General features: G+C 38.2%; 1 protein-coding gene across 1 annotated transcript; it reads left to right on the top strand.

Moving 5' to 3' along the window:
- The first annotated feature begins 549 nt into the window (after positions 1 to 549).
- LOC138307439 (excitatory amino acid transporter 2-like) lies at positions 550 to 25,993 on the top strand. The gene is made up of 7 exons (XM_069248198.1): positions 550 to 760; positions 2,503 to 2,789; positions 7,028 to 7,154; positions 19,992 to 20,225; positions 20,450 to 20,644; positions 20,925 to 21,059; positions 21,960 to 25,993. The coding sequence occupies exons 1-7, from the start codon at positions 582 to 584 to the stop codon at positions 22,180 to 22,182; spliced, it is 1,380 nt and encodes a 459-aa protein (XP_069104299.1). The 5' UTR covers positions 550 to 581; the 3' UTR covers positions 22,183 to 25,993.
- The last annotated feature ends 437 nt before the right edge of the window (positions 25,994 to 26,430 follow it).

Here is a 26,430-nt window from a genome sequence, read left to right as displayed (position 1 = left end):
ATACACAAGTTTATGTAGGGGACATAACCCTACAATCTCATACACAAGTTCATGTAGGGGACATAACCCTACAATCTCATACACAAGTTCATGTAGGGGACATAACCCTACATTCTCATACATAAGTTCACGTAGGGGACATAACCCATCAATTTCATACACAAGTTCATGTAGGGGACATAACCCTACAATCTCATACATAAGTTCATGTAGGGGACATAACACTTTAATCCTATACACAAGTTCATGTTGGGGACATAACTCTACAATCCCATTCACATATTTATCTAGGGGACATAAAAGTACAATCCCTTTCACAAGTTCATGTATGGGACATAACCCTTTAATCCTATACACAAGTTCATGTTTATGTAAGGGACATAACTCTACAATCCTATATACATGTTCATTTAGGGGACATAACTCTTATCACCTAAATAGTAAAGTGCAGAAAAGAATCTTCATTTTCTCTTGTCAGTTCAAATATAAAAAGTTGCCTTTTCCTTCTTTCTTTGTGTAGATATTATCCAAATTTATTATTTTCAGGACTGGCTTCAATTGATGCTAAATCCAGTGGCCGTATGGGTCTGCGTGCCATTGTGTACTACTTTGGGACAACATTCATCGCTATCATCCTTGGTATTATCCTTGTCGTGTCCATCCATCCGGGTGATAAGAACCTGATGCCACCAGACGAGGGCGGACCATCTAAGGGTGACGATCGAGTCAGTTCCCTCGACGCATTCCTCGACCTTATCAGGTGAGGTGTCCCGATATAGGAAATATTAACCTAATGATATTGTAAAATAACTGTTAACTCTTTACCACTCATGACCCCACTTTTGGCAGGAACATATGAATGACTCAATTCCAGTCAGCTATTCAATCGAATTCGTTGACGATGACGGCAGAGAAAAAATATGTGTATTTTAATAAAAAAAAATATGCAACTGCCGCAGGAATTAATAATATTCATTTACTTGAAAAACTGTAAATATAAGGAATAGATGTTTATTTTGTTGAGGTTATGAAGGTATAATGATAATGGAGCCCGTGTAAATTTTAAGTAACCCGGTTTCGCCGTGGTTACATAATTTACACGTGCTCCATTATCATTATACTCTCATAACCTCAACAAAATAAACATCTATTCCTTAAATAGATATTCACCTGATATAGGATATATTACCCTCATAATATTGTAAAATAACTATTGATCTGATATAGAAAATATTACCCTAATAATACTGTATACGGTAATATAAGTGTTATCCTGAACAAAGACCAAAGGTAAACCTTCAATCCTGTTATTGTCGGAATTTTGACCCCCCATTAAATATTGACCCGGTATTTTATGCATAAAATATTCATCCGGGTAAGTATTCTATGGGGATCAAAATTTTATAGGACACCGGTTTAATTATATAGCCCAACATGTAATATTTGTAATATAAATAGATCAACCTGATAATAGGGTGATTAATATACAATTATGGCCCTCTGTGGAGGGATACATCTAGAATTGTCTCCCTGGAAAGAGTTATTTTCTCGAGGGCGAAGCCCGAGAGAAAATAACTCTTTTCAGGGAGACAATTCTAGATGTATCCCGACACATAGGGACATAATTATTTTATTATACCGAACAAAATTAAAAGAAATCTCTGTTAAAAGAACCCATGAAGATATTTCCCAACAACAACGTTGTTAAATTCGTTGGGCTACAAAAAAATAAACAACACCGTTGCCATTGTTGGTTGACGTTGCAGATGACGTCAACTTCCGGTCACGTGCGGAGCTTCCAACGGGTTATTTCCCTGGGGTTATTTCCCTCGGGGGTTATTTCCCTGGGGTTATTTCCCTCGGGGGTTATTTCCCTGGGGTTATTTCCCTCGCCTTCCAATTCCGGGGGAAACATCTAACTTATTCAGTGTCATGTGATCAAGTTTAATCCAATCAGAACATTCTAAATGAAAGTGAGGTATAATAATACATATAATTCAATTTTGATTGTAACAAGCATTTTCATTGGCTTAAAAATTTGCTTTATCAGCCCATAAAGAAAAAAAATGAATTTTGATTATTGAAGAGATTGTCTTTAGTAAATTGAATAGTAAGGATTAATTTGAATAGATTTTTTATGTTATGGTGATAAAACACAAAAATCTGAGTGTACTCTCATCATAAACCGCTTCACAGTTTATTTAGAGTACACTCAGATTTTTGTGTTATATTATCTCTGTAACATAAAAAATCTATTCAAGTAAACCTTAAACGTTGTATAAAAACTTGGACAAAGTGAAATTGAATTTCAAGTTTGGGCATTTCAGTTCAGATTGAGCTTGACATTATAGCGATGAATAATTGACGTTTTACTCTTACACATTGAAAAATATTTAAACTTTCGTCCATTTTATGATTGAAGACTCATCCAAAATGGACTTTTGTTGATAGTATTGCATGTGTTTTATTAAAATACCTCTTTTTTTTTTTTTTTTTTTGCAGAAACGTCTTCCCAACAAACTTGATTCAAGCCAGTTTTGCTCACACCCGCACAAAATATGTTGATGTTGAAAAGATTACTAATCAGTCGTTATTAGTGCGGACTTCTGACCTTGTCCAGCTCAACATTTCTAAGGAGAATGTCAATAAAAGTCTGGCCATGTCACTCAATGCAGCGATTGTAAATATCACCAATAAAAACCTCTCGGAATATACTGAAGTCAAAGTGAAAATGTCAAACATTGTTGTCGAGAGGCAGCTGCCTTTCAATGATGGCATTAATGTTCTAGGTAGGTCAAGGTCATCAGAAGATCTAAATATAAACATATGTCATATTGTTGATTTATATTCATGGAAAGTACACATACATCATTTTTGGTTTCAATTTATTTCTACATGATTATTTTTTAGCCCACCGCCTTCAGATAGTGGGCTATTCAAATTACCTTTTGTCTGTGGTCTGTGGTCCTTCTATCCATGAAAAATTCTTGTTATCACTATTTCTTAGAAAATGCTGAAGCGATCTTTCTCAAATTTCGTTTGTAGGTTCCCCTAGGGCCCTTGGTATGCATACTGCATTTTGGAACCAACCGGTCAACAAGATGGCCGCCAAGAAGCCATCTAAATTTGATAGTTAAAGTTTGTTATCGCTATTTCTCAGAAAGTACTGAAGGGATCATTCTCAAATTTCATATGTAGGTTCCCATTGGGCCCTAGTTTTTCATATAGCATTTTGGTACCAATCGGTCAATAAAATGGTTACCAGGCAGCCATCTTGGATTTTGATAGTTAAAGTTTGTTATTTAAGCATTGATGTCACTATTTTTTAACTTCATTGGGGTATAAAATTAATTTTGTTTGCAAAACTGTGTGAATCCGCGTAAAGTTTGCAAACAAAATTTATTTCAAAACCCTATGAAGTTAAAAAATAGTGACATCAATGCTTAAAATTAATTTTTCAGACTACGTGATAGCATAAAATACGTTTCAACATACAATATCATTGATTTTCCAATGGATTATTTTTTCTTAATCAATACACAACGTCGATGTCTCTATTGTGATGTCATGATAACATCAGGTTTCCGCGCCATTCCCAGATTTTTATTCATAGTATTATGAAGAAAAAGAAACTGCCAATCAGAAAACTGGCTTTTAATTAAAAATTAATTTTGTTTGCAAACTATGTGAATCCGCGTAAAGTTTGCAAACAAAATTTATTTCAAAACCCTATGAAGTTAAAGTGTACACGGAACGGAAAATAACATTTAGATATGTTATTCTGTTTGATCTCCTGACAAGAATGTTGAAAACCGCATCAAAATCGGCCGCTTCAGTACCGAGATACAGCCCTCCGAAGTGCTCGATTTTTACCTGTATATCGACTGCTAATCAGGGAATCGGCCGCTCACGCTGATTTGGGGAATAATCGGATGTGACGTCACGAGGACAACGGCAGTGAGGTGTTTGGTAGAAGGGTTATAGCACAAAGGGGGACATATATGTATTCCTGAAATGGGGTTACGAGAATTTTACAAATATATACAGTATACAGTTATGTTGACGATTTAATTATATATATATTAGGAAATATTACAACTGAAATTAGGCTAAATACGTATGGTGATTAGCGGAAACATGTATACGTTATTTATGTTTCTGGTACATTTAACTAGAGATCTTATCTCTGTTTTAACAAATTTCTAAATTATCAAACCTCGGGAATATTCCATTTTCATAATGTGATCTAAAAAGAGACGAATTAGAAAAATGATGGTTATATAATTATTCATTTGAATATGTTTCTGTATAAATAAAAATTCTCTCTAGGCCTATGGATTTCAACAGAAATATATATGTATATATGTTTCTGATTTCAAGAACCAACATAACGAAAAAAAAATGCTTTAAATGTATTTCATAGTTCAATACACCTAGATATCATAGACATAAATTAGGAGGGGGTAAAAAATGGATATTCGAAATCTAGCAACTATCAGAAATATCAAAATTCTGACATTGAACATTATATTTGCATTGTTCTTTCTCGACATGCCATTTATAAATATTTTGTAGTTTTTGTTATAAAAATACATTTATGTGTAACCAGAACATATAAACAAGACAAATGTATAATGAGTCTTTCTGAAATATATACTGTACATCTAGTAATTGATACACTTGTTATATGTTATGTTAGAACGGTATATTTTACTGTAAACCAGGGATTTTTAAGTGTAAACAAATATTACATTATACAACAACTACATGATGGTCCATCGCGAACTTACCTGTGATCTTACTTTTGACACCTGACGCGAGCTAATCAACAAAGCGTGACAGGTCACTACACACCTTTCTTACGTAATCTGGTTAGCCCCCTCATTAGTCTCGGTTGACCACGCGGTTTAGTTACTGCAGTATACAGGTATAGAGATTAACGCAGCGCGACATTGGCTATTCGGAAATATCAACAAGTCGTCGAGTGTACTGTGTTATATGTAAGCTGAATGTATTTCGTCAAAAAACAAATAGATTGATTTCAGATGTAGATGCATTTACATATATGCAAAAAATTCTGTTTGGAATCATAACTTAATCGTATGGGCAGTTGTTATAAAAAAAAAGTCAGAAATTTGTTAAGCGGGTTTGACCAGTAAACATTCAAAGACCCGAGTCGGGCTTTGGATAACATAATCAAGAATCCTTGATATAATATTCACATATATGTGGTTCCAACCACCGCAGATATACAACGTACGTGGATTATTATGAACATTTTATTGTGTATAATTATGCAGTAATTGCGTAGAGATGTTCATCAATATACATGTATGCATGGTGTAAATCCCTGTTTTCAAGCGTTTTTCAAACTCATATCTGTGATTAAGGATAATATTACATAGGTATCGGACATGAACACAGGTATTTGTGTTTTCAAAATCGATATTTACAAACAGATAGTTTACATTAGATGGCAGACACCAAAAATCGCCTCTCTATCTTATGCGAGTAGAAAAGGTCCCGTTGTCCTCGTGACGTCACAGGTCAGGGGTCCCGAATCGGGGTCAATGGCTTGGGGCTTCAGGTGTGTTCTAGAGAAAAGTCGCATTATCTCTTATACCGTAATCGCTTTGAAACTCGTACTTTCTCCATTCTAAATTTTATCCAAAGACGCATTTATCAAGCCTTATATACCAAACCATTCTGTGTACACTTTAAAAAATAGTGACATCAATGCTTATAATTAATGTTTCATACTACGCGATAGCATAAAATACGTTTCAACATACAATATCATTGATTTTCCAATGGATTATTTTTTCTTAATCAATACACAACGTCGATGTCTCTATTGTGATGTAATGATAACATCAGGTTTCCGCGCCATTCCCAGATTTTTATTCATAGTATTATGAAGAAAAAGAAACTGCCAATCAGAAAATTGGCTTTAGTATGAAAACAAATAAAAATTAATTATAACTTATTCTCAGAAAGTACTGAAGTGGGTTCATTCTCAAATTTCATATGTATTTAGTTTCCTCTAGGACCCTTGTTTTGTATATTGCATTTTGGGACTAATCGGTCAATAAGATGGCTGCCAGGCAGGCAGCCATCTTGGGTTTTGGTAGTTAAAAGTTTGTTATAGCTATTATTCAGAAAGTAATGAAGGAATCATTCTCAAATTTCATATGTAGGTTCTCCTAGGGCCATATTTGTGCATATTGCGTTTTGGAACCAATCGATCAACAAAATGGCTGACCGGTCGCCATCTTTAATTTTGATAGTTGAAGTGTGAAAAGTAGAGAAAAGATCCATCTGACAATTGCAATTGTCAGATATATGTAGATCAATCTTTAGTGGGCGCCGTTATCCCTCTGGGATATCTCTTGTTATGATAAATATGTCTATAATTTTATATTAAATACATATTTGAATATGGGTCTTATCCAGAGTAGTAACCTTATTAGGTCATCTGTGTGCCATCCTAAAAACACATTTTTGACTACTACTCAAGTTCTATCGGTGTGATTTGGCTGAAACCTGCCTGAAATGATCCTGACATAGTCTCAACAAAGTGTATCGAGTTGATCCCAAATCAAAGATTGCAAGCCATGGCATCATACATTTTGTATCTAATTGATTTCCTATACGACTGTTGCTAAAGTAGTCAGATGACTGTTAAGGCCCTTAGGCGACTTGTTTAAGGGATTGATTTCTTCATAACATACCTGTTAATATGTTAGAATGTGTCAATATAGAAATTATTACATTCTATGCTGCATCCATGTTTTGACAGGAATTATTACATTCTGTACTGTATCAATGTTTTTACAGGAATTTTTACATTCTGTACTGTATCCATATTCTTTCAGGAATTATTACATTCTGTACTGTATCCATATTCTTTCAGGAATTATTACATTCTGTACTGTATCAATGTTTTTACAGGAATTATTACATTCTGTACTGTATCCATATTCTTTCAGGAATTATTACATTCTGTACTGTATCCATATTCTTTCAGGAATTATTACATTCTGTACTGCCTTTGGTATGATGCTTAGTAAGATGGGAAAGCGTGCTAACCTTATGGTGGATTTCTTCCTCATCCTAAATGACATTATTATGAAAATGGTTGTACTTGTCATGTGGTAAGTTATCTCCCCTTGTTATGAGTTATTTCCCCTTGTTATGTGATAAGTCATCTCCCTGTATTATGTGGTAAGTTATTTCTCCTTGTCATGTGATAAGTTATCTCCCCTTGCCATGTGATAAGTTATCTCCCTTTGTCATGTGGAAAGTTATTTCCCTGTCATGTGTGAAAGTTATCTCCTCTTGTCATGTGTGAAAGTTATCTCCCTTTGTCATGTGTGAAAGTTATCTCCTCTTGTCATGTGTGAAAGTTATCTCCCTTTGTCATGTGTGAAAGTTATCTCCCTGTCATGTGTGAAAGTTATCTCCTCTTGTCAAATGATAAGTCATCTCCCGCTTGTCATATTAGTTAAGTGTACTAACTGATTTAACCTACTTGTGTTGGAGGGAAAGGTATAACTTGGTAAATAAAATTTACAGGTACTCTCCCATCGGTTGTCTGATTTGTCTGTTTTACCTACAGTTACTCTCCCATCGGTTGTCTGATTTGTCTGTTTTACCTACAGGTACTCTCCCATCGGTTGTCTGATTTGTCTGTTTTACCTATACAATTACTCTCCCATCGGTTGTCTAATTTTTCTGTTTTACCTATACAGTTACTCTCCCATCGGTTGTCTGATTTGTCTGTTTTACCTATACAGTTACTCTCCCATCGGTTGTCTGATTTGTCTGTTTTACCTACAGTTACTCTCCCATCGGTTGTCTGATTTGTCTGTTTTACCTACAGTTACTCTCCCATCGGTTGTCTGATTTGTCTGTTTTACCTACAGTTACTCTCCCATCGGTTGTCTGATTTATCTGTTTTACCTATATAGTTACTCTCCCATCGGTTGTCTGATTTGTCTGTTTTACCTACAGTTACTCTCCCATCGGTTGTCTGATTTGTCTGTTTTACCTATACAGTTACTCTCCCATCGGTTGTCTGATTTGTCTGTTTTACCTATACAGTTACTCTCCCATCGGTTGTCTGATTTGTCTGTTTTACTACAGTTACTCATCGCATCGGTTGTCTGATTTGTCTGTTTTACCTATACAGTTACTCTCCCATCGGTTGTCCTGATTTGTCTGTTTTACCTATACAGTTACTCTCCCATCGGTTGTCTGATTTACTCTCCCATCGGTTGTCTGTTTTACCTATACAGTTACTCTCCCATCGGTTGTCTGATTTGTCTGTTTTACCTACAGTTACTCTCCCATCGGTTGTCTGATTTGTCTGTTTTACCTATACAGTTACTCTCCCATCGTTGTCTGTCTGTTTTACCTACAGTTACTCTCCCATCGTTGTCTGATTTGTCTGTTTTACCTACAGTTACTCTCCCATCGGTTGTCTGATTTGTCTGTTTTACCTATACAGTTACTCTCCCATCGGTTGTCTGATTTGTCTGTTTTACCTACAGTTACTCTCCCATCGGTTGTCTGATTTGTCTGTTTTACCTATACAGTTACTCTCCCATCGGTTGTCTGATTTGTCTGTTTTACCTATACAGTTACTCTCCCATCGGTTGTCTGATTTGTCTGTTTTACCTATACAGTTACTCTCCCATCGGTTGTCTGATTTGTCTGTTTTACCTATACAGTTACTCTCCCATCGGTTGTCTGATTTGTCTGTTTTACCTACAGTTACTCTCCCATCGGTTGTCTGATTTGTCTGTTTTACCTATACAGTTACTCTCCCATCGGTTGTCTGATTTGTCTGTTTTACCTACCTACAGTTACTCTCCCATCGGTTGTCTGATTTGTCTGTTTTACCTACAGTTACTCTCCCATCAGTTGTCTGATTTGTCTGTTTTACCTACAGTTACTCTCCCATCGGTTGTCTGATTTGTCTGTTTTACCTATACAGTTACTCTCCCATCGGTTGTCTGATTTGTCTGTTTTACCTACAGTTACTCTCCCATCAGTTGTCTGATTTGTACCTGTTTTACTCTCCATCGTTGTCTGTTTACTACCCCATCGGTTGTCTGATTTGTCTGTTTTACCTACAGTTACTCTCCCATCGGTTGTCTGATTTGTCTGTTTTACCTATACAGTTACTCTCCCATCGGTTGTCTGATTTGTCTGTTTTACCTACAGGTACTCTCCCATCAGTTTTACACGTACTCTCCCATCGGTTGTCTGATTTGTCTGTTTTACCTATACAGTTACTCTCCCATCGGTTGTCTGATTTGTCTGTTTTACCTACAGTTACTCTCCCATCGGTTGTCTGATTTGTCTGTTTTACCTATACAGTTACTCTCCCATCGTTGTCTGATTTGTCTGTTTTACCTACAGTTACTCTCCCATCGGTTGTCTGATTTGTCTGTTTTACCTACAGTTACTCTCCCATCGGTTGTCTGATTTGTCTGTTTTACCTATACAGTTACTCTCCCATCGGTTGTCTGTTTTACCTACAGGTACTCTCCCATCGGTTGTCTGTTTTACCTACAGGTACTCTCCCATCGGTTGTCTGATTTGTCTGTTTTACCTATACAGTTACTCTCCCATCGGTTGTCTGATTTGTCTGTTTTACCTACAGGTACTCTCCCATCGGTTGTCTGATTTGTCTGTTTTACCTATACAGTTACTCTCCCATCGGTTGTCTGATTTGTCTGTTTTACCTACAGTTACTCTCCCATCGGTTGTCTGATTTGTTTTACCTATACAGTTACTCTCCCATCGGTTGTCTGATTTGTCTGTTTTACCTATACAGTTACTCTCCCATCGGTTGTCTGATTTGTCTGTTTTACCTATACAGTTACTCTCCCATCGGTTGTCTGATTTGTCTGTTTTACCTACAGGTACTCTCCCATCGGTTGTCTGATTTGTCTGTTTTACCTACAGTTACTCTCCCATCGGTTGTCTGATTTGTCTGTTTTACCTACAGTTACTCTCCCATCGGTTGTCTGATTTGTCTGTTTTACCTATACAGTTACTCTCCCATCGGTTGTCTGATTTGTCTGTTTTACCTACAGTTACTCTCCCATCAGTTGTCTGATTTGTCTGTTTTACCTACAGTTACTCTCCCATCAGTTGTCTGATTTGTCTGTTTTACCTACAGGTACTCTCCCATCGGTTGTCTGATTTGTCTGTTTTACCTACAGTTACTCTCCCATCGGTTGTCTGATTTGTCTGTTTTACCTACAGTTACTCTCCCATCGGTTGTCTGATTTGTCTGTTTTACCTATACAGTTACTCTCCCATCGGTTGTCTGATTTGTCTGTTTTACCTATACAGTTACTCTCCCATCGGTTGTCTGATTTGTCTGTTTTACCTATACAGTTACTCTCCCATCGGTTGTCTGATTTGTCTGTTTTACCTATACAGTTACTCTCCCATCGGTTGTCTGATTTGTCTGTTTTACCTATACAGTTACTCTCCCATCGGTTGTCTGATTTGTCTGTTTTACCTACAGTTACTCTCCCATCGGTTGTCTGATTTGTCTGTTTTACCTACAGGTACTCTCCCATCGGTTGTCTGATTTGTCTGTTTTACCTACAGTTACTCTCCCATCAGTTGTCTGATTTGTCTGTTTTACCTACAGTTACTCTCCCATCAGTTGTCTGATTTTGTCTGTTTTACCTACAGTTACTCTCCCATCGGTTGTCTGATTTGTCTGTTTTACCTATACAGTTACTCTCCCATCGGTTTGTCTGATTTGTCTGTTTTTACTACCTATCGGTTTGGTTACCTACTCTCTCCATCGTTGTCTGATTTGTCTGTTTTACCTACATAGTTACTCTCCCATCGGTTGTCTGATTTGTCTGTTTTACCTATACAGTTACTCTCCCATCGGTTGTCTGATTTGTCTGTTTTACCTATACAGTTACTCTCCCATCGGTTGTCTGATTTGTCTGTTTTACCTACAGTTACTCTCCCATCGGTTGTCTGATTTGTCTGTTTTACCTATACAGGTACTCTCCCATCGGTTGTCTGATTTGTCTGTTTTACCTATACAGTTACTCTCCCATCGGTTGTCTGATTTGTCTGTTTTACCTACAGTTACTCTCCCATCGGTTGTCTGTTTTACCTGTTTTACCTATACAGTTACTCTCCCATCGGTTGTCTGATTTGTCTGTTTTACCTACAGTTACTCTCCCATCGGTTGTCTGATTTGTCTGTTTTACCTATACAGTTACTCTCCCATCGGTTGTCTGATTTGTCTGTTTTACCTACAGTTACTCTCCCATCGGTTGTCTGATTTGTCTGTTTTACCTACAGTTACTCTCCCATCGGTTGTCTGATTTGTCTGTTTTACCTATACAGTTACTCTCCCATCGGTTGTCTGATTTGTCTGTTTTACCTACAGTTACTCTCCCATCGGTTGTCTGATTTGTCTGTTTTACCTATACAGTTACTCTCCCATCGGTTGTCTGATTTGTCTGTTTTACCTATACAGTTACTCTCCCATCGGTTGTCTGATTTGTCTGTTTTACCTACAGTTACTCTCCCATCGGTTGTCTGATTTGTCTGTTTTACCTACAGTTACTCTCCCATCGGTTGTCTGATTTGTCTGTTTTACCTACAGTTACTCTCCCATCGGTTGTCTGATTTGTCTGTTTTACCTACAGTTACTCTCCCATCGGTTGTCTGATTTGTCTGTTTTACCTACAGTTACTCTCCCATCAGTTGTCTGATTTGTCTGTTTTACCTACAGTTACTCTCCCATCGGTTGTCTGATTTGTCTGTTTTACCTACAGTTACTCTCCCATCGGTTGTCTGATTTGTCTGTTTTACCTATACAGTTACTCTCCCATCGGTTGTCTGATTTTTTTTTGTCTGTTTTACCTATACAGTTACTCTCCCATCGGTTGTCTGATTTGTCTGTTTTACCTACAGTTACTCTCCCATCGGTTGTCTGATTTGTCTGTTTTACCTACAGTTACTCTCCCATCGGTTGTCTGATTTGTCTGTTTTACCTACAGTTACTCTCCCATCGGTTGTCTGATTTGTCTGTTTTACCTACAGTTACTCTCCCATCGGTTGTCTGATTTGTCTGTTTTACCTACAGTTACTCTCCCATCGGTTGTCTGATTTGTCTGTTTTACCTACAGTTACTCTCCCATCGTTGTCTGATTTGTCTGTTTTACCTACAGTTACTCTCCCATCGGTTGTCTGATTTGTCTGTTTTACCTACAGTTACTCTCCCATCGGTTGTCTGATTTGTCTGTTTTACCTACAGTTACTCTCCCATCGGTTGTCTGATTTGTCTGTTTTACCTATACAGTTACTCTCCCATCGGTTGTCTGATTTGTCTGTTTTACCTACAGGTACTCTCCCATCGGTTGTCTGATTTGTCTGTTTTACCTACAGTTACTCTCCCATCGGTTGTCTGATTTGTCTGTTTTACCTATACAGTTACTCTCCCATCGGTTGTCTGATTTGTCTGTTTTACCTATACAGGTACTCTCCCATCGGTTGTCTGATTTGTCTGTTTTACCTACAGTTACTCTCCCATCGGTTGTCTGATTTGTCTGTTTTACCTACAGTTACTTCCCATCGTTGTCTGATTTTCTGTTTAACCTACAGTTACTCTCCCATCGGTTGTCTGATTTGTCTGTTTTACCTATACAGTTACTCTCCCATCGGTTGTCTGATTTGTCTGTTTTACCTATACAGTTACTCTCCCATCGGTTGTCTGATTTGTCTGTTTTACCTACAGTTACTCTCCCATCGGTTGTCTGATTTGTCTGTTTTACCTACAGTTACTCTCCCATCGGTTGTCTGATTTGTCTGTTTTACCTATACAGTTACTCTCCCATCGGTTGTCTGATTTGTCTGTTTTACCTATATACCTGATTTGTCTGTTTTACCTACAGTTACTCTCCCATCGGTTGTCTGATTTGTCTGTTTTACCTACAGTTACTCTCCCATCGGTTGTCTGATTTGTCTGTTTTACCTATACAGTTACTCTCCCATCGGTTGTCTGATTTGTCTGTTTTACCTACAGGTACTCTCCCATCGGTTGTCTGATTTGTCTGTTTTACCTATACAGTTACTCTCCCATCGGTTGTCTGATTTGTCTGTTTTACCTATACAGTTACTCTCCCATCGGTTGTCTGATTTGTCTGTTTTACCTACAGTTACTCTCCCATCGGTTGTCTGATTTGTCTGTTTTACCTACAGTTACTCTCCCATCGGTTGTCTGTTTTACCTACAGTTACTCTCCCATCGGTTGTCTGATTTGTCTGTTTTACCTACAGTTACTCTCCCATCGGTTGTCTGATTTGTCTGTTTTACCTACAGGTACTCTCCCATCGGTTGTCTGATTTGTCTGTTTTACCTACAGTACTCTCCCATCGGTTGTCTGATTTGTCTGTTTTACCTATCAGTACTCTCCCATCGGTTGTCTGATTTGTCTGTTTTACCTATACAGTTACTCTCCCATCGGTTGTCTGATTTGTCTGTTTTACCTATACAGTTACTCTCCCATCGGTTGTCTGATTTGTCTGTTTTACCTATACAGTTACTCTCCCATCGGTTGTCTGATTTGTCTGTTTTACCTACAGTTACTCTCCCATCGGTTGTCTGATTTGTCTGTTTTACCTACAGGTACTCTCCCATCGGTTGTCTGATTTGTCTGTTTTACCTACAGTTACTCTCCCATCGGTTGTCTGATTTGTCTGTTTTACCTACAGTTACTCTCCCATCGGTTGTCTGATTTGTCTGTTTTACCTATACAGTTACTCTCCCATCGGTTGTCTGATTTGTCTGTTTTACCTATACAGTTACTCTCCCATCGGTTGTCTGATTTGTCTGTTTTACCTACAGTTACTCTCCCATCGGTTGTCTGATTTGTCTGTTTTACCTACAGGTACTCTCCCATCGGTTGTCTGATTTGTCTGTTTTACCTACAGTTACTCTCCCATCGGTTGTCTGATTTGTCTGTTTTACCTATACAGTTACTCTCCCATCGGTTGTCTGATTTGTCTGTTTTACCTACAGTTACTCTCCCATCGGTTGTCTGATTTGTCTGTTTTACCTATACAGTTACTCTCCCATCGGTTGTCTGATTTGTCTGTTTTACCTATACAGTTACTCTCCCATCGGTTGTCTGATTTGTCTGTTTTACCTACAGTTACTCTCCCATCGGTTGTCTGATTTGTCTGTTTTACCTACAGTTACTCTCCCATCGGTTGTCTGATTTGTCTGTTTTACCTACAGGTACTCTCCATCGGTTGTCTGATTTGTCTGTTTTACTCTTACTCTCCATCGGTTGTCTGATTTGTCTGTTTTACCTACAGTTACTCTCCCATCGGTTGTCTGATTTGTCTGTTTTACCTACAGGTTACTCTCCCATCGGTTGTCTGATTTGTCTGTTTTACCTATACAGTTACTCTCCCATCGGTTGTCTGATTTGTCTGTTTTACCTACAGTTACTCTCCCATCGGTTGTCTGATTTGTCTGTTTTACTATACAGTTACTCTCCCATCGGTTGTCTGATTTGTCTGTTTTACCTACAGGTACTCTCCCATCGGTTGTCTGATTTGTCTGTTTTACCTACAGGTACTCTCCCATCGGTTGTCTGATTTGTCTGTTTTACCTACAGTTACTCTCCCATCGGTTGTCTGATTTGTCTGTTTTACCTACAGTTACTCTCCCATCGGTTGTCTGATTTGTCTGTTTTACCTACAGGTACTCTCCCATCGGTTGTCTGATTTGATCTGTTTTACCTACAGTTACTCTCCCATCGGTTGTCTGATTTGTCTGTTTTACCTACAGGTACTCTCCCATCGGTTGTCTGATTTGTCTGTTTTACCTACAGTTACTCTCCCATCGGTTGTCTGATTTGTCTGTTTTACCTACAGTTACTCTCCCATCGGTTGTCTGTTTTACCTACAGGTACTCTCCCATCGGTTGTCTGTTTTACCTACAGGTACTCTCCCATCGGTTGTCTGATTTGTCTGTTTTACCTACAGTTACTCTCCCATCGGTTGTCTGATTTGTCTGTTTTACCTATACAGTTACTCTCCCATCGGTTGTCTGATTTGTCTGTTTTACCTATACAGTTACTCTCCCATCGGTTGTCTGATTTGTCTGTTTTACCTATATAGGTACTCTCCCATCGGTTGTCTGATTTGTCTGTTTTACCTACAGGTTACTCTCCCATCGTTGTCTGATTTGTCTGTTTTACCTACAGTTACTCTCCCATCGGTTGTCTGTTTTACCTACAGGTACTCTCCCATCGGTTGTCTGATTTGTCTGTTTTACCTACAGGTTACTCTCCCATCGGTTGTCTGTTTTACCTACAGGTACTCTCCCATCGGTTGTCTGTTTTACCTACAGTTACTCTCCCATCGGTTGTCTGATTTGTCTGTTTTACCTATACAGTTACTCTCCCATCGGTTGTCTGATTTGTCTGTTTTACCTATACAGTTACTCTCCCATCGGTTGTCTGATTTGTCTGTTTTACCTACAGTTACTCTCCCATCGGTTGTCTGTTTGTCTGTTTTACCTACAGGTACTCTCCCATCGGTTGTCTGATTTGTACAGTTTTACTCTCCTCCCATCGGTTGTCTGTTTTACCTACAGGTACTCTCCCATCGGTTGTCTGATTTGTCTGTTTTACCTACAGTTACTCTCCCATCGGTTGTCTGATTTGTCTGTTTTACCTATATAGTTACTCTCCCATCGGTTGTCTGATTTGTCTGTTTTACCTATACAGTTACTCTCCCATCGGTTGTCTGATTTGTCTGTTTTACCTACAGTTACTCTCCCATCGGTTGTCTGTTTTACCTACAGGTACTCTCCCATCGGTTGTCTGTTTTACCTACAGGTACTCTCCCATCGGTTGTCTGATTTGTCTGTTTTACCTATACAGTTACTCTCCCATCGGTTGTCTGATTTGTCTGTTTTACCTACAGGTACTCTCCCATCGGTTGTCTGATTTGTCTGTTTTACCTACAGTTTACTCTCCCATCGGTTGTCTGATTTGGTTTGTTTTACCTATACAGTTACTCTCCCATCGGTTGTCTGATTTGTCTGTTTTACCTATACAGTTACTCTCCCATCGGTTGTCTGATTTGTCTGTTTTACCTACAGTTACTCTCCCATCGGTTGTCTGATTTGTCTGTTTTACCTATACAGTTACTCTCCCATCGGTTGTCTGATTTGTCTGTTTTACCTACAGTTACTCTCCCATCGGTTGTCTGATTTGTCTGTTTTACCTATACAGTTACTCTCCCATCGGTTGTCTGATTTGTCTGTTTTACCTACAGTTACTCTCCCATCGGTTGTCTGATTTGTCTGTTTTACCTATACAGTTACTCTCCCATCGGTTGTCTGATTTGTCTGTTTTACTATACAGTTACTCTCCCATCGGTTGTCTGATTTGTCTGTTTTACCTACAGGTACTCTCCCATCGGTTGTCTGATTTGTCTGTTTTACCTACAGTTACTCTCCCATCGGTTGTCTGATTTGTCTGTTTTACCTACAGTTACTCTCCCATCGGTTGTCTGATTTGTCTGTTTTACCTATACAGTTACTCTCCCATCGGTTGTCTGATTTGTCTGTTTTACCTACAGTTACTCTCCCATCGGTTGTCTGATTTGTCTGTTTTACCTACAGGTACTCTCCCATCGGTTGTCTGATTTGTCTGTTTTACCTACAGGTACTCTCCCATCGGTTGATTTGTCTGTTTTACCTACAGGTACTCTCCCATCGGTTGTCTGATTTGTCTGTTTTACCTACAGTTACTCTCCCATCGGTTGTCTGATTTGTCTGTTTTACCTATACAGTTACTCTCCCATCGGTTGTCTGATTTGTCTGTTTTACCTATACAGTTACTCTCCCATCGGTTGTCTGATTTGTCTGTTTTACCTATACAGTTACTCTCCCATCGGTTGTCTGATTTGTCTGTTTTACCTATACAGGTACTCTCCCATCGGTTGTCTGATTTGTCTGTTTTACCTACAGTTACTCTCCCATCGGTTGTCTGATTTGTCTGTTTTACCTACAGGTACTCTCCCATCGGTTGTCTGATTTGTCTGTTTTACCTATACAGTTACTCTCCCATCGGTTGTCTGATTTGTCTGTTTTACCTACAGTTACTCTCCCATCGGTTGTCTGATTTGTCTGTTTTACCTACAGTTACTCTCCCATCGGTTGTCTGATTTGTCTGTTTTACCTATACAGTTACTCTCCCATCGGTTGTCTGATTTGTCTGTTTTACCTATACAGTTACTCTCCCATCGGTTGTCTGATTTGTCTGTTTTACCTATACAGTTACTCTCCCATCAGTTGTCTGATTTGTCTGTTTTACCTATACAGTTACTCTCCCATCGGTTGTCTGATTTGTCTGTTTTACCTACAGTTACTCTCCCATCGGTTGTCTGATTTGTCTGTTTTACCTACAGTTACTCTCCCATCGGTTGTCTGATTTGTCTGTTTTACCTATACAGTTACTCTCCCATCGGTTGTCTGATTTGTCTGTTTTACCTATACAGTTACACTCCCATCGGTTGTCTGATTTGTCTGTTTTACCTATACAGTTACTCTCCCATCAGTTGTCTGATTTTGTCTGTTTTACCTATACAGTTACTCTCCCATCGGTTGTCTGATTTGTCTGTTTTACCTATACAGGTACTCTCCCATCGGTTGTCTGATTTGTCTGTTTTACCTACAGTTACTCTCCCATCGGTTGTCTGATTTGTCTGTTTTACCTACAGTTACTCTCCCATCGGTTGTCTGATTTGTCTGTTTTACCTATACAGTTACTCTCCCATCGGTTGTCTGATTTGTCTGTTTTACCTACAGTTACTCTCCCATCGGTTGTCTGATTTGTCTGTTTTACCTATACAGTTACTCTCCCATCGGTTGTCTGATTTGTCTGTTTTACCTACAGTTACTCTCCCATCGGTTGTCTGATTTGTCTGTTTTACCTATACAGTTACTCTCCCATCGGTTGTCTGATTTGTCTGTTTTACCTATACAGTTACTTCCTCCATCGGTTGTCTGATTTGTCTGTTTTACCTATACAGTTACTCTCCCATCGGTTGTCTGATTTGTCTGTTTTACCTATACAGTTACTCTCCCATCGGTTGTCTGATTTGTCTGTTTTACCTACAGGTACTCTCCCATCGGTTGTCTGATTTGTCTGTTTTACCTATACAGTTACTCTCCCATCGGTTGTCTGATTTGTCTGTTTTACCTACAGTTACTCTCCCATCGGTTGTCTGATTTGTCTGTTTTACCTATACAGTTACTCTCCCATCGGTTGTCTGATTTGTCTGTTTTACCTACAGTTACTCTCCCATCGGTTGTCTGATTTGTCTGTTTTACCTATACAGTTACTCTCCCATCGGTTGTCTGATTTGTCTGTTTTACCTACAGGTACTCTCCCATCGGTTGTCTGATTTGTCTGTTTTACCTATACAGTTACTCTCCCATCGGTTGTCTGATTTGTCTGTTTTACCTATACAGTTACTCTCCCATCGGTTGTCTCCCATCAGTTGTCTGATTTGTCTGTTTTACCTATACAGTTACTCTCCCATCGGTTGTCTGATTTGTCTGTTTTACCTATACAGTTACTCTCCCATCGGTTGTCTGATTTGTCTGTTTTACCTACAGTTACTCTCCCATCGGTTGTCTGATTTGTCTGTTTTACCTACAGGTACTCTCCCATCGGTTGTCTGTTTTACCTACAGGTACTCTCCCATCGGTTGTCTGATTTGTCTGTTTTACCTATACAGTTACTCTCCCATCGGTTGTCTGATTTGTCTGTTTTACCTATACAGTTACTCTCCCATCGGTTGTCTGATTTGTCTGTTTTACCTACAGTTACTCTCCCATCGGTTGTCTGATTTGTCTGTTTTACCTATACAGTTACTCTCCCATCGGTTGTCTGATTTGTCTGTTTTACCTACAGGTACTCTCCCATCGGTTGTCTGATTTGTCTGTTTTACCTATACAGTTACTCTCCCATCGGTTGTCTGATTTGTCTGTTTTACCTACAGTTACTCTCCCATCGGTTGTCTGTTTTACCTACAGTTACTCTCCCATCGGTTGTCTGATTTGTCTGTTTTACCTATACAGTTACTCTCCCATCGGTTGTCTGATTTGTCTGTTTTACCTACAGTTACTCTCCCATCGGTTGTCTGATTTGTCTGTTTTACCTATACAGTTACTCTCCCATCGGTTGTCTGATTTGTCTGTTTTACCTACAGGTACTCTCCCATCGGTTGTCTGATTTGTCTGTTTTACCTATACAGTTACTCTCCCATCGGTTGTCTGATTTGTCTGTTTTACCTACAGTTACTCTCCCATCGGTTGTCTGATTTGTCTGTTTTACCTATACAGTTACTCTCCCATCGGTTGTCTGATTTGTCTGTTTTACCTACAGTTACTCTCCCATCGGTTGTCTGATTTGTCTGTTTTACCTACAGGTACTCTCCCATCGGTTGTCTGATTTGTCTGTTTTACCTACAGGTACTCTCCCATCGGTTGTCTGATTTGTCTGTTTTACCTATATAGTTACTCTCCCATCGGTTGTCTGATTTGTCTGTTTTACCTATTACCATTGGTTGTCTGATTTGTCTGTTTTACCTATACAGTTACTCTCCCATCGGTTGTCTGATTTGTCTGTTTTACCTTTACAGTTACTCTCCCATTGGTTGTCTGATTTATCAGTTTTACCTATATAGTTACTCTCCCATTGGTTGTCTGATTTGTCTGTTTTACCTACCGTTACACTCCCATCGGTTGTCTGATTTGTCTGTTTTACCTTTACAGTTACTCTCCCATCGGTTGTCTGATTTGTTTGTTTTAACTACAGTTGCTCTCCCATAGGTTGTCTGATTTGTCAGTTTTACCTATACAGTTACTCTTCCATCGGTTGTCTGATTTGTCTGTTTTATCTACAGGTACTCTCCCATCGGTATCATGTTCCTCATCACTGGTAAAATTCTCTATATTGATAACCCAGGAGAAGTAGGCGCCAGACTTGGTATGTATATGGTCACTGTACTGACCGGTCTGTTTATCCATGCGGTCATCTCGCTGCCCCTACTGTACTTCATCGTGACGAGAAAGAACCCACTTAACTTATTCAAGGCTGTATTACAGGCATGGGTCACCGCTCTGGGAACAGCTTCAAGGTCAGTCAAATAACCTCACACGACAGTATGTCTAACCTCATTGACCTGGTTTTTATTTTATAAAATTAGAAATTACTTCTTCTTTCTTTCAAACTAAAATGTCCCAATTGAATTTAAGCACAATCAATAAGTGTTTTTGTTTTGAAACAAAGATTACATGCTCATAACATTTATCATTTTTGAAGAAAAAAGTTTTAATTATGATTTGTTATTTGTTTCTTCAGCTCTGCGACCCTGCCTGTGACCTTTCGGTGTCTAGAAGAGAACATGGGTATAGATAAGCGTGTCACCCGCTTCGTGTTGCCCATTGGTGCCACTATCAATATGGACGGTACAGCCCTGTACGAAGCTGTGGCCCCAATTTTCATCGCCCAGATGAATGGCATTGAACTTGGTATAGGGCAGATTATTACTATAAGGTAGGATATAGATATGTAAATATTATCTACATTGTAAAAAGATCAACAACAATTAGATCATTGCAATGGGTTTTCTACTTTTTGTGCCCCCACCATGAAATTCGGAGGGGCAGATATTGTTAATCATATTTGCCCTGTCCTGTCTCGTTCTGTCGCTGAGGAGCACCCCTTCAGCTTTGCTATACTAAATGTTTCTTTAATTTAATATTCCATTCTTGAAATACCATAATATATTGACATGATTTAAGACCAGTCAAACATTACAGCTGTATGTTTCCAGTTTGACAGCCACCTGTGCGAGTATAGGCGCGGCCAGTATACCCAGCGCTGGACTAGTCACCATGTTGATGGTACTAACATCCGTTGGTCTACCAACAGACGACATCTCTCTCATCCTGGCTGTAGACTGGTTCTTGTAAGTAACACAACCATCCAACAATTTTATGTGGTAACCTAGGCCGTTTTTGTCCATACGGCTAGACTCCATAGTTGGACCATTTGTAAAAGTAATGATTTCAATATAAATCCTGACAGATCTACAGATTTTAATATGGGCCTATGAGGCCTTTGTCAATTAAGGCTCATCTGGAAGCAATATAAAATCACCAAATCACCATTAATTTACAACTACATCCAGCCAGTCAAACAATCCTAACCTTATCTCACTAATACTGGGGTTACGTGTGAATTCATTGCATGATTGCAGATGGAGCAGAAATTAAACAAAATTAATCAATAATCAATAACTATATAGATAAATTTGACATAAACATTGAGATAAGTATTAAAGATACATACTTTGAAGACTATCTAAGGGAGATAACCCCTATTCAAATCAAGGATTCACTATTTATTGGCAGTCCTATTCAAATCAAGGATTCACTATTTATTGACAGTCTTTTGATACCACATTTTATAAGCAATGAATACATTGTCATGAACCTTGTATAGGTTTATACTGTAAACGGAAAAACATTGTCATTAACCTTATAAAGGTTTATATATAAACTGAAAAACATTGTAAAACATTGTCATGTTTTCTGCTGAACAATTTATTTAGTACGGTTTATTTTCCGCGATCTTGACTTTTATGATTCTACTATTCGTGTGTTTGAAACAATTTTATGTCAGTTTTTTTTTCTCGACTTCCTATCACCAATGACGTAAATATTAATTACACATGAAAATAAATTGATTAACACGAAATTGTCACTATAGCTTAATTACATAAGGTATTGTCTGTAGCTGTAATTAGGAGGTGAACAAATATCTTTTATGTACATATTATGTAATTGTTGTAGTTTTGATTCTATAGGGACAGAATCAGGACATCCATTAATGTACTCGGGGACAGTTACGGTGCAGCTATTGTTGCTCACCTGTCCCAGCATGAGTTGGCAGAGCTTGATGAACAGGAAGCAGCCCTAGCTGTGGAGGGTGGAGAGGTAGAGTTACAGGACCTGGAGGATGATACCACGATACATCCCCCTCCTAACGGACCAGCCACCGATAAGTCCATGTACCCAGAAGTTAGTTAATCACCGGGCAGCTAGCTCAAATAGGGATATCATTTTTATCTTCAGATATCAGTGTGATGTCTGGCTAACATTGTTAGAATTCTGGAAAGTCTTCTGGTGTTGGCCTGACTGATTATCAACAATTTCTATACAGTCTGTTAATATCTTCCTATGGGCTTGATACAGGACTAACACACAGTATGTATCAAATATAATTGATTTAAGACTGACAAAATTTTTATGTTTCTGTGATTATTGGTGTAAGATTGAGAAGTTAGTTGTTACCATGGTATGCCAGGAGCTCTTTGTATAATCAAGATCTGAATAATTAGGACTCCTTTACAGTACAAAGTACATCTCATGGCGATTGTCTAAACTTTACTGGAAGAAATATAGAGATGTGGATGCATGCATTCTATCTCAAAATTGTAAAGAAAAAAGAGGTCTAGTTTAGTTCATGTAAAATAATATTATGGTATTGAGAATAGTTTAAAAAAAATTTTGCTAGAACTCCACTTCAATCAAGCTTTTGGGGAATAATGTACATTGTTAATTTGTCCTGTATCATTTCCATAGGATTTAGAGATATAATGTTTGTCAGGCCAAACATTGTAAGACAAGATCAAGGTATCTAAAGTAGGATATCTAAATCATATTCTCTATTGTGAAAGGAATCATTTTTTTATTTTTTTTTTTTTTTTTTTTAATGTTTTAAAAAGCGATCAATTTTTAAGTTTTTGAAGCAATACTCGCTAGAGAATGGTTTGTAGAGAGGTACTGTATGGTTACATCATAAAGTTCTTAGACCTTCTTCAAAATAGTAAGACCTTCCAGAACATATTTGTAAGAAGGAAACAATGTTTTATATAGGTGAATTTTAATGAAAAATAAATTATTACTGACAAGCCTATTTAGTTGTCCAAGAGTAATTTATGTTTGTTACAGAAACAATTGTGTTGCAATATGGTCCACTACTGACGTAGTGGGGTCAGTAATAAAAACATTTCTGTCTTGTGTACATACTTACTAATTCATTATATTCTGTCTTAAAGCTGCTGCTCCAGCATCCTTGTATATATTACATTTAGTGGTATTATCTTTCAAGTTGAGATGTCATTAATTTGATGGAAATGTAAATAAAAACATGTCTGACGTGTTGACAAAACAGGGCTCTGACTCGGTTAGAGATCATACATTTGTATTTCTGAAAAAATATAGGTACTTGTATGTTAGATTAAAGTAGATATTACCTCCCATCGACCAAACAGAATATCAAATTACCTCCCTTTGAATTTTTATGTAAAAGTTCAAGCGGGATGGAGGAGTAGCCTCCCTTTGAATATAAGTTTAGGAAAAATATCATGAATCTTATTTTCATTTTCGTCTCTTGTAATATCTATAGTAATATTGTACAAAGAAAATAAAGGTTTGGATGATAAATCATTTTACAGTTAGTGAAGTATTTTGATAATAACATGGTATTATTCACTTTATTAATTCAACATTTCTACTTTAGGCATACATGTATATAAACATATATGTTTCTCATTTAAGGGAGATATATTTTTTATTTGAAGGTAGCAAATTATGTGTTTTATAAAAGTAGATAATAACTTGATTGGTTTTATCCATTACTATAGTGTATATATGTAGTAATAGCTGTTCTCTGGGTTGTGGCTATTGTGAAGATGATCTTGTTGTATCCCTATATTCTGATGACAGATAAAAGCCGAGCCTAGGATGTTTTGTTCATGGAATTGATTTGTTGATTATACTACAATGGCCCACTGTGCCGATACCATGTTCTAAGATGAGGAAATTATACTGTATTTTTTTAATTGTATCCATAATTACCAAATTATTTCAATGCATATATAATTTCTGAGTGAGCAGATCACTTTTACATATTTGTAATTTAATGTTCCACTTAAAAACAGGGTATGATATAGTGAAAGCTCACGATAGGGTACAGGTACTTCTCATACATCAAGTAATATGTACCAGGACAAAACTCTTCAAAGTTTGTGTATCATGCATTGGGGCAAAGCTTAAGGAAAATATGTATGATTAATTTGGGTGTAAATTGACTGAAACTTACTGTGAGAAAGCAGGTGACATATGCATGGCAGGAAAAAACCTGTCACTTCAAATAAACATTCTACTTAGGCTATCAAATAACTTCAAGTCAGCATTAAATACATTAGTTACTTAGATAAGATTAGGAAATCATTGATATGATCTGCTGGTCATTTTTGTATTCATTGTTTGATATCAATTATTTCATCTGCTTCTTAAACAACATTACATGAAGATTTTAAAAACTGAAGATATATTTTGATAAATTGTGTTCCTATAGTTCTAAGTCTAGAGAATGTTTATATAAAGCCTTTGTTTAATTAATTGTTGATTGGATCTAGAGACATGCACATCATCTGACAATATGATTTGTGTTTGTAGCATTAACTTTGTAATAAAATACTCAACATTGAATAGATCATCATAGAATGTTTGTAACTGTGACATCACCTACCCTTTTAGGGGTTTCTCTGTTTTAATTCTATTTTGTAACAAAAAATATTCATATCTTTGATACTAGCACATGTTCATATACCTAACCTAAAATGGCAACACCAAATAAACTGTCATGTGAAAATCATCATTATTGTTGTAACAACAAATGTTTTGTACTTTTGTAAAGAAAAAAATGATTACAACCCAATTTAGATATCATTCTAATAGAATGTGGAGAGTATTCGTTCATTTGAAATGTGCCTATCTCTCATGAATATGTCCGCCATTTTATTTAATCTTGAATGTTTCCTAAACTGATCCTATATATCTATATACATTCCATTACACCTGTAGACAAATGGGCTACAGTCAAGGCTAGGTGTCAGGTGTACCTCCTAGGGATACAGTCAAGGCTAGGTGTACAGGTGTACCTCCTAGGGATACATTCAAGGCTAGGTGTCAGGTGTACCTCCTAGGGATACAGTCAAGGCTAGGTGTACAGGTGTACCTCTGAGGTTACAGTCAATGCTAGGTGTACAGGTGTACCTCCTAGGGATACATTCAAGGCTAGGTGTCAGGTGTACCTCCTATGGATACAGTCAAGGCTAGGTGTACAGGTGTACCTCCTATGGATACAGTCAAGGCTAGGTGTACAGGTGTACCTCCTAGGGATACAGTCAAGGCTAGGTGTACAGGTGTACCTCCTAGGGATACAGTCAAGGCTAGGTGTACAGGTGTACCTCTGAGGTTACAGTCAATGCTAGGTGTACAGGTGTACCTCCTAGGGATACAGTCAAGGCTAGGTGTACAGGTGTACCTCCTAGGGATACAGTCAAGGCTAGGTGTACAGGTGTACCTCTGAGGTTACAGTCAATGCTAGGTGTACAGGTGTACCTCCTAGGGATACAGTCAAGGCTAGGTGTCAGGTGTACCTCCTAGGGATACAGTCAAGGCTAGGTGTACAGGTGTACCTCTGAGGTTACAGTCAATGCTAGGTGTACAGGTGTACCTCCTAGGGATACAGTCAAGGCTAGGTGTACAGGTGTACCTCTGAGGTTACAGTCAATGCTAGGTGTACAGGTGTACCTCTGAGGTTACAGTCAATGCTAGGTGTACAGGTGTACCTCCTAGGGATACAGTCAAGGCTAGGTGTACAGGTGTACCTCCTAGGGATACAGTCAAGGCTAGGTGTACAGGTGTACCTCTGAGGTTACAGTCAATGCTAGGTGTACAGTTGTACCTCTGAGGTTACAGTCAATGCTAGGTGTACAGGTGTACCTCCTAGGGATACAGTCAAGGCTAGGTGTACAGGTGTACCTCTGAGGTTACAGTCAATGCTAGGTGTACAGGTGTACCTTAGGTTACAGTCAATGCTAGGTGTGTACAGGTGTACCTCCTAGGGATACAGTCAAGGCTAGGTGTACAGGTGTACCTCTGAGGTTACAGTCAAGGCTAGGTGTACAGGTGTACCTCTGAGGTTACAGTCAATGCTAGGTGTACAGGTGTACCTCCTAGGGATACAGTCAAGGCTAGGTGTACAGGTGTACCTCTGAGGTTACAGTCAAGCTAGGTGTACAGGTGTACCTCTGAGGTTACAGTCAATGCTAGGTGTACAGGTGTACCTCCTAGGGATACAGTCAAGGCTAGGTGTACAGGTGTACCTCCTAGGGATACAGTCAAGGCTAGGTGTACAGGTGTACCTCTGAGGTTACAGTCAATGGCTAGGTGTACAGGTGTACTCAGGTACAGTCAAGCTAG

This window comes from Argopecten irradians, chromosome 1, assembly GCF_041381155.1.
Source record: "Argopecten irradians isolate NY chromosome 1, Ai_NY, whole genome shotgun sequence".
In the NCBI taxonomy this organism is placed as follows: Eukaryota; Metazoa; Mollusca; class Bivalvia; order Pectinida; family Pectinidae; genus Argopecten; species Argopecten irradians.
The sequence above is the reverse complement of the archived record's forward strand: the minus strand, read 5'-3'. Positions and strand labels throughout refer to the sequence as shown.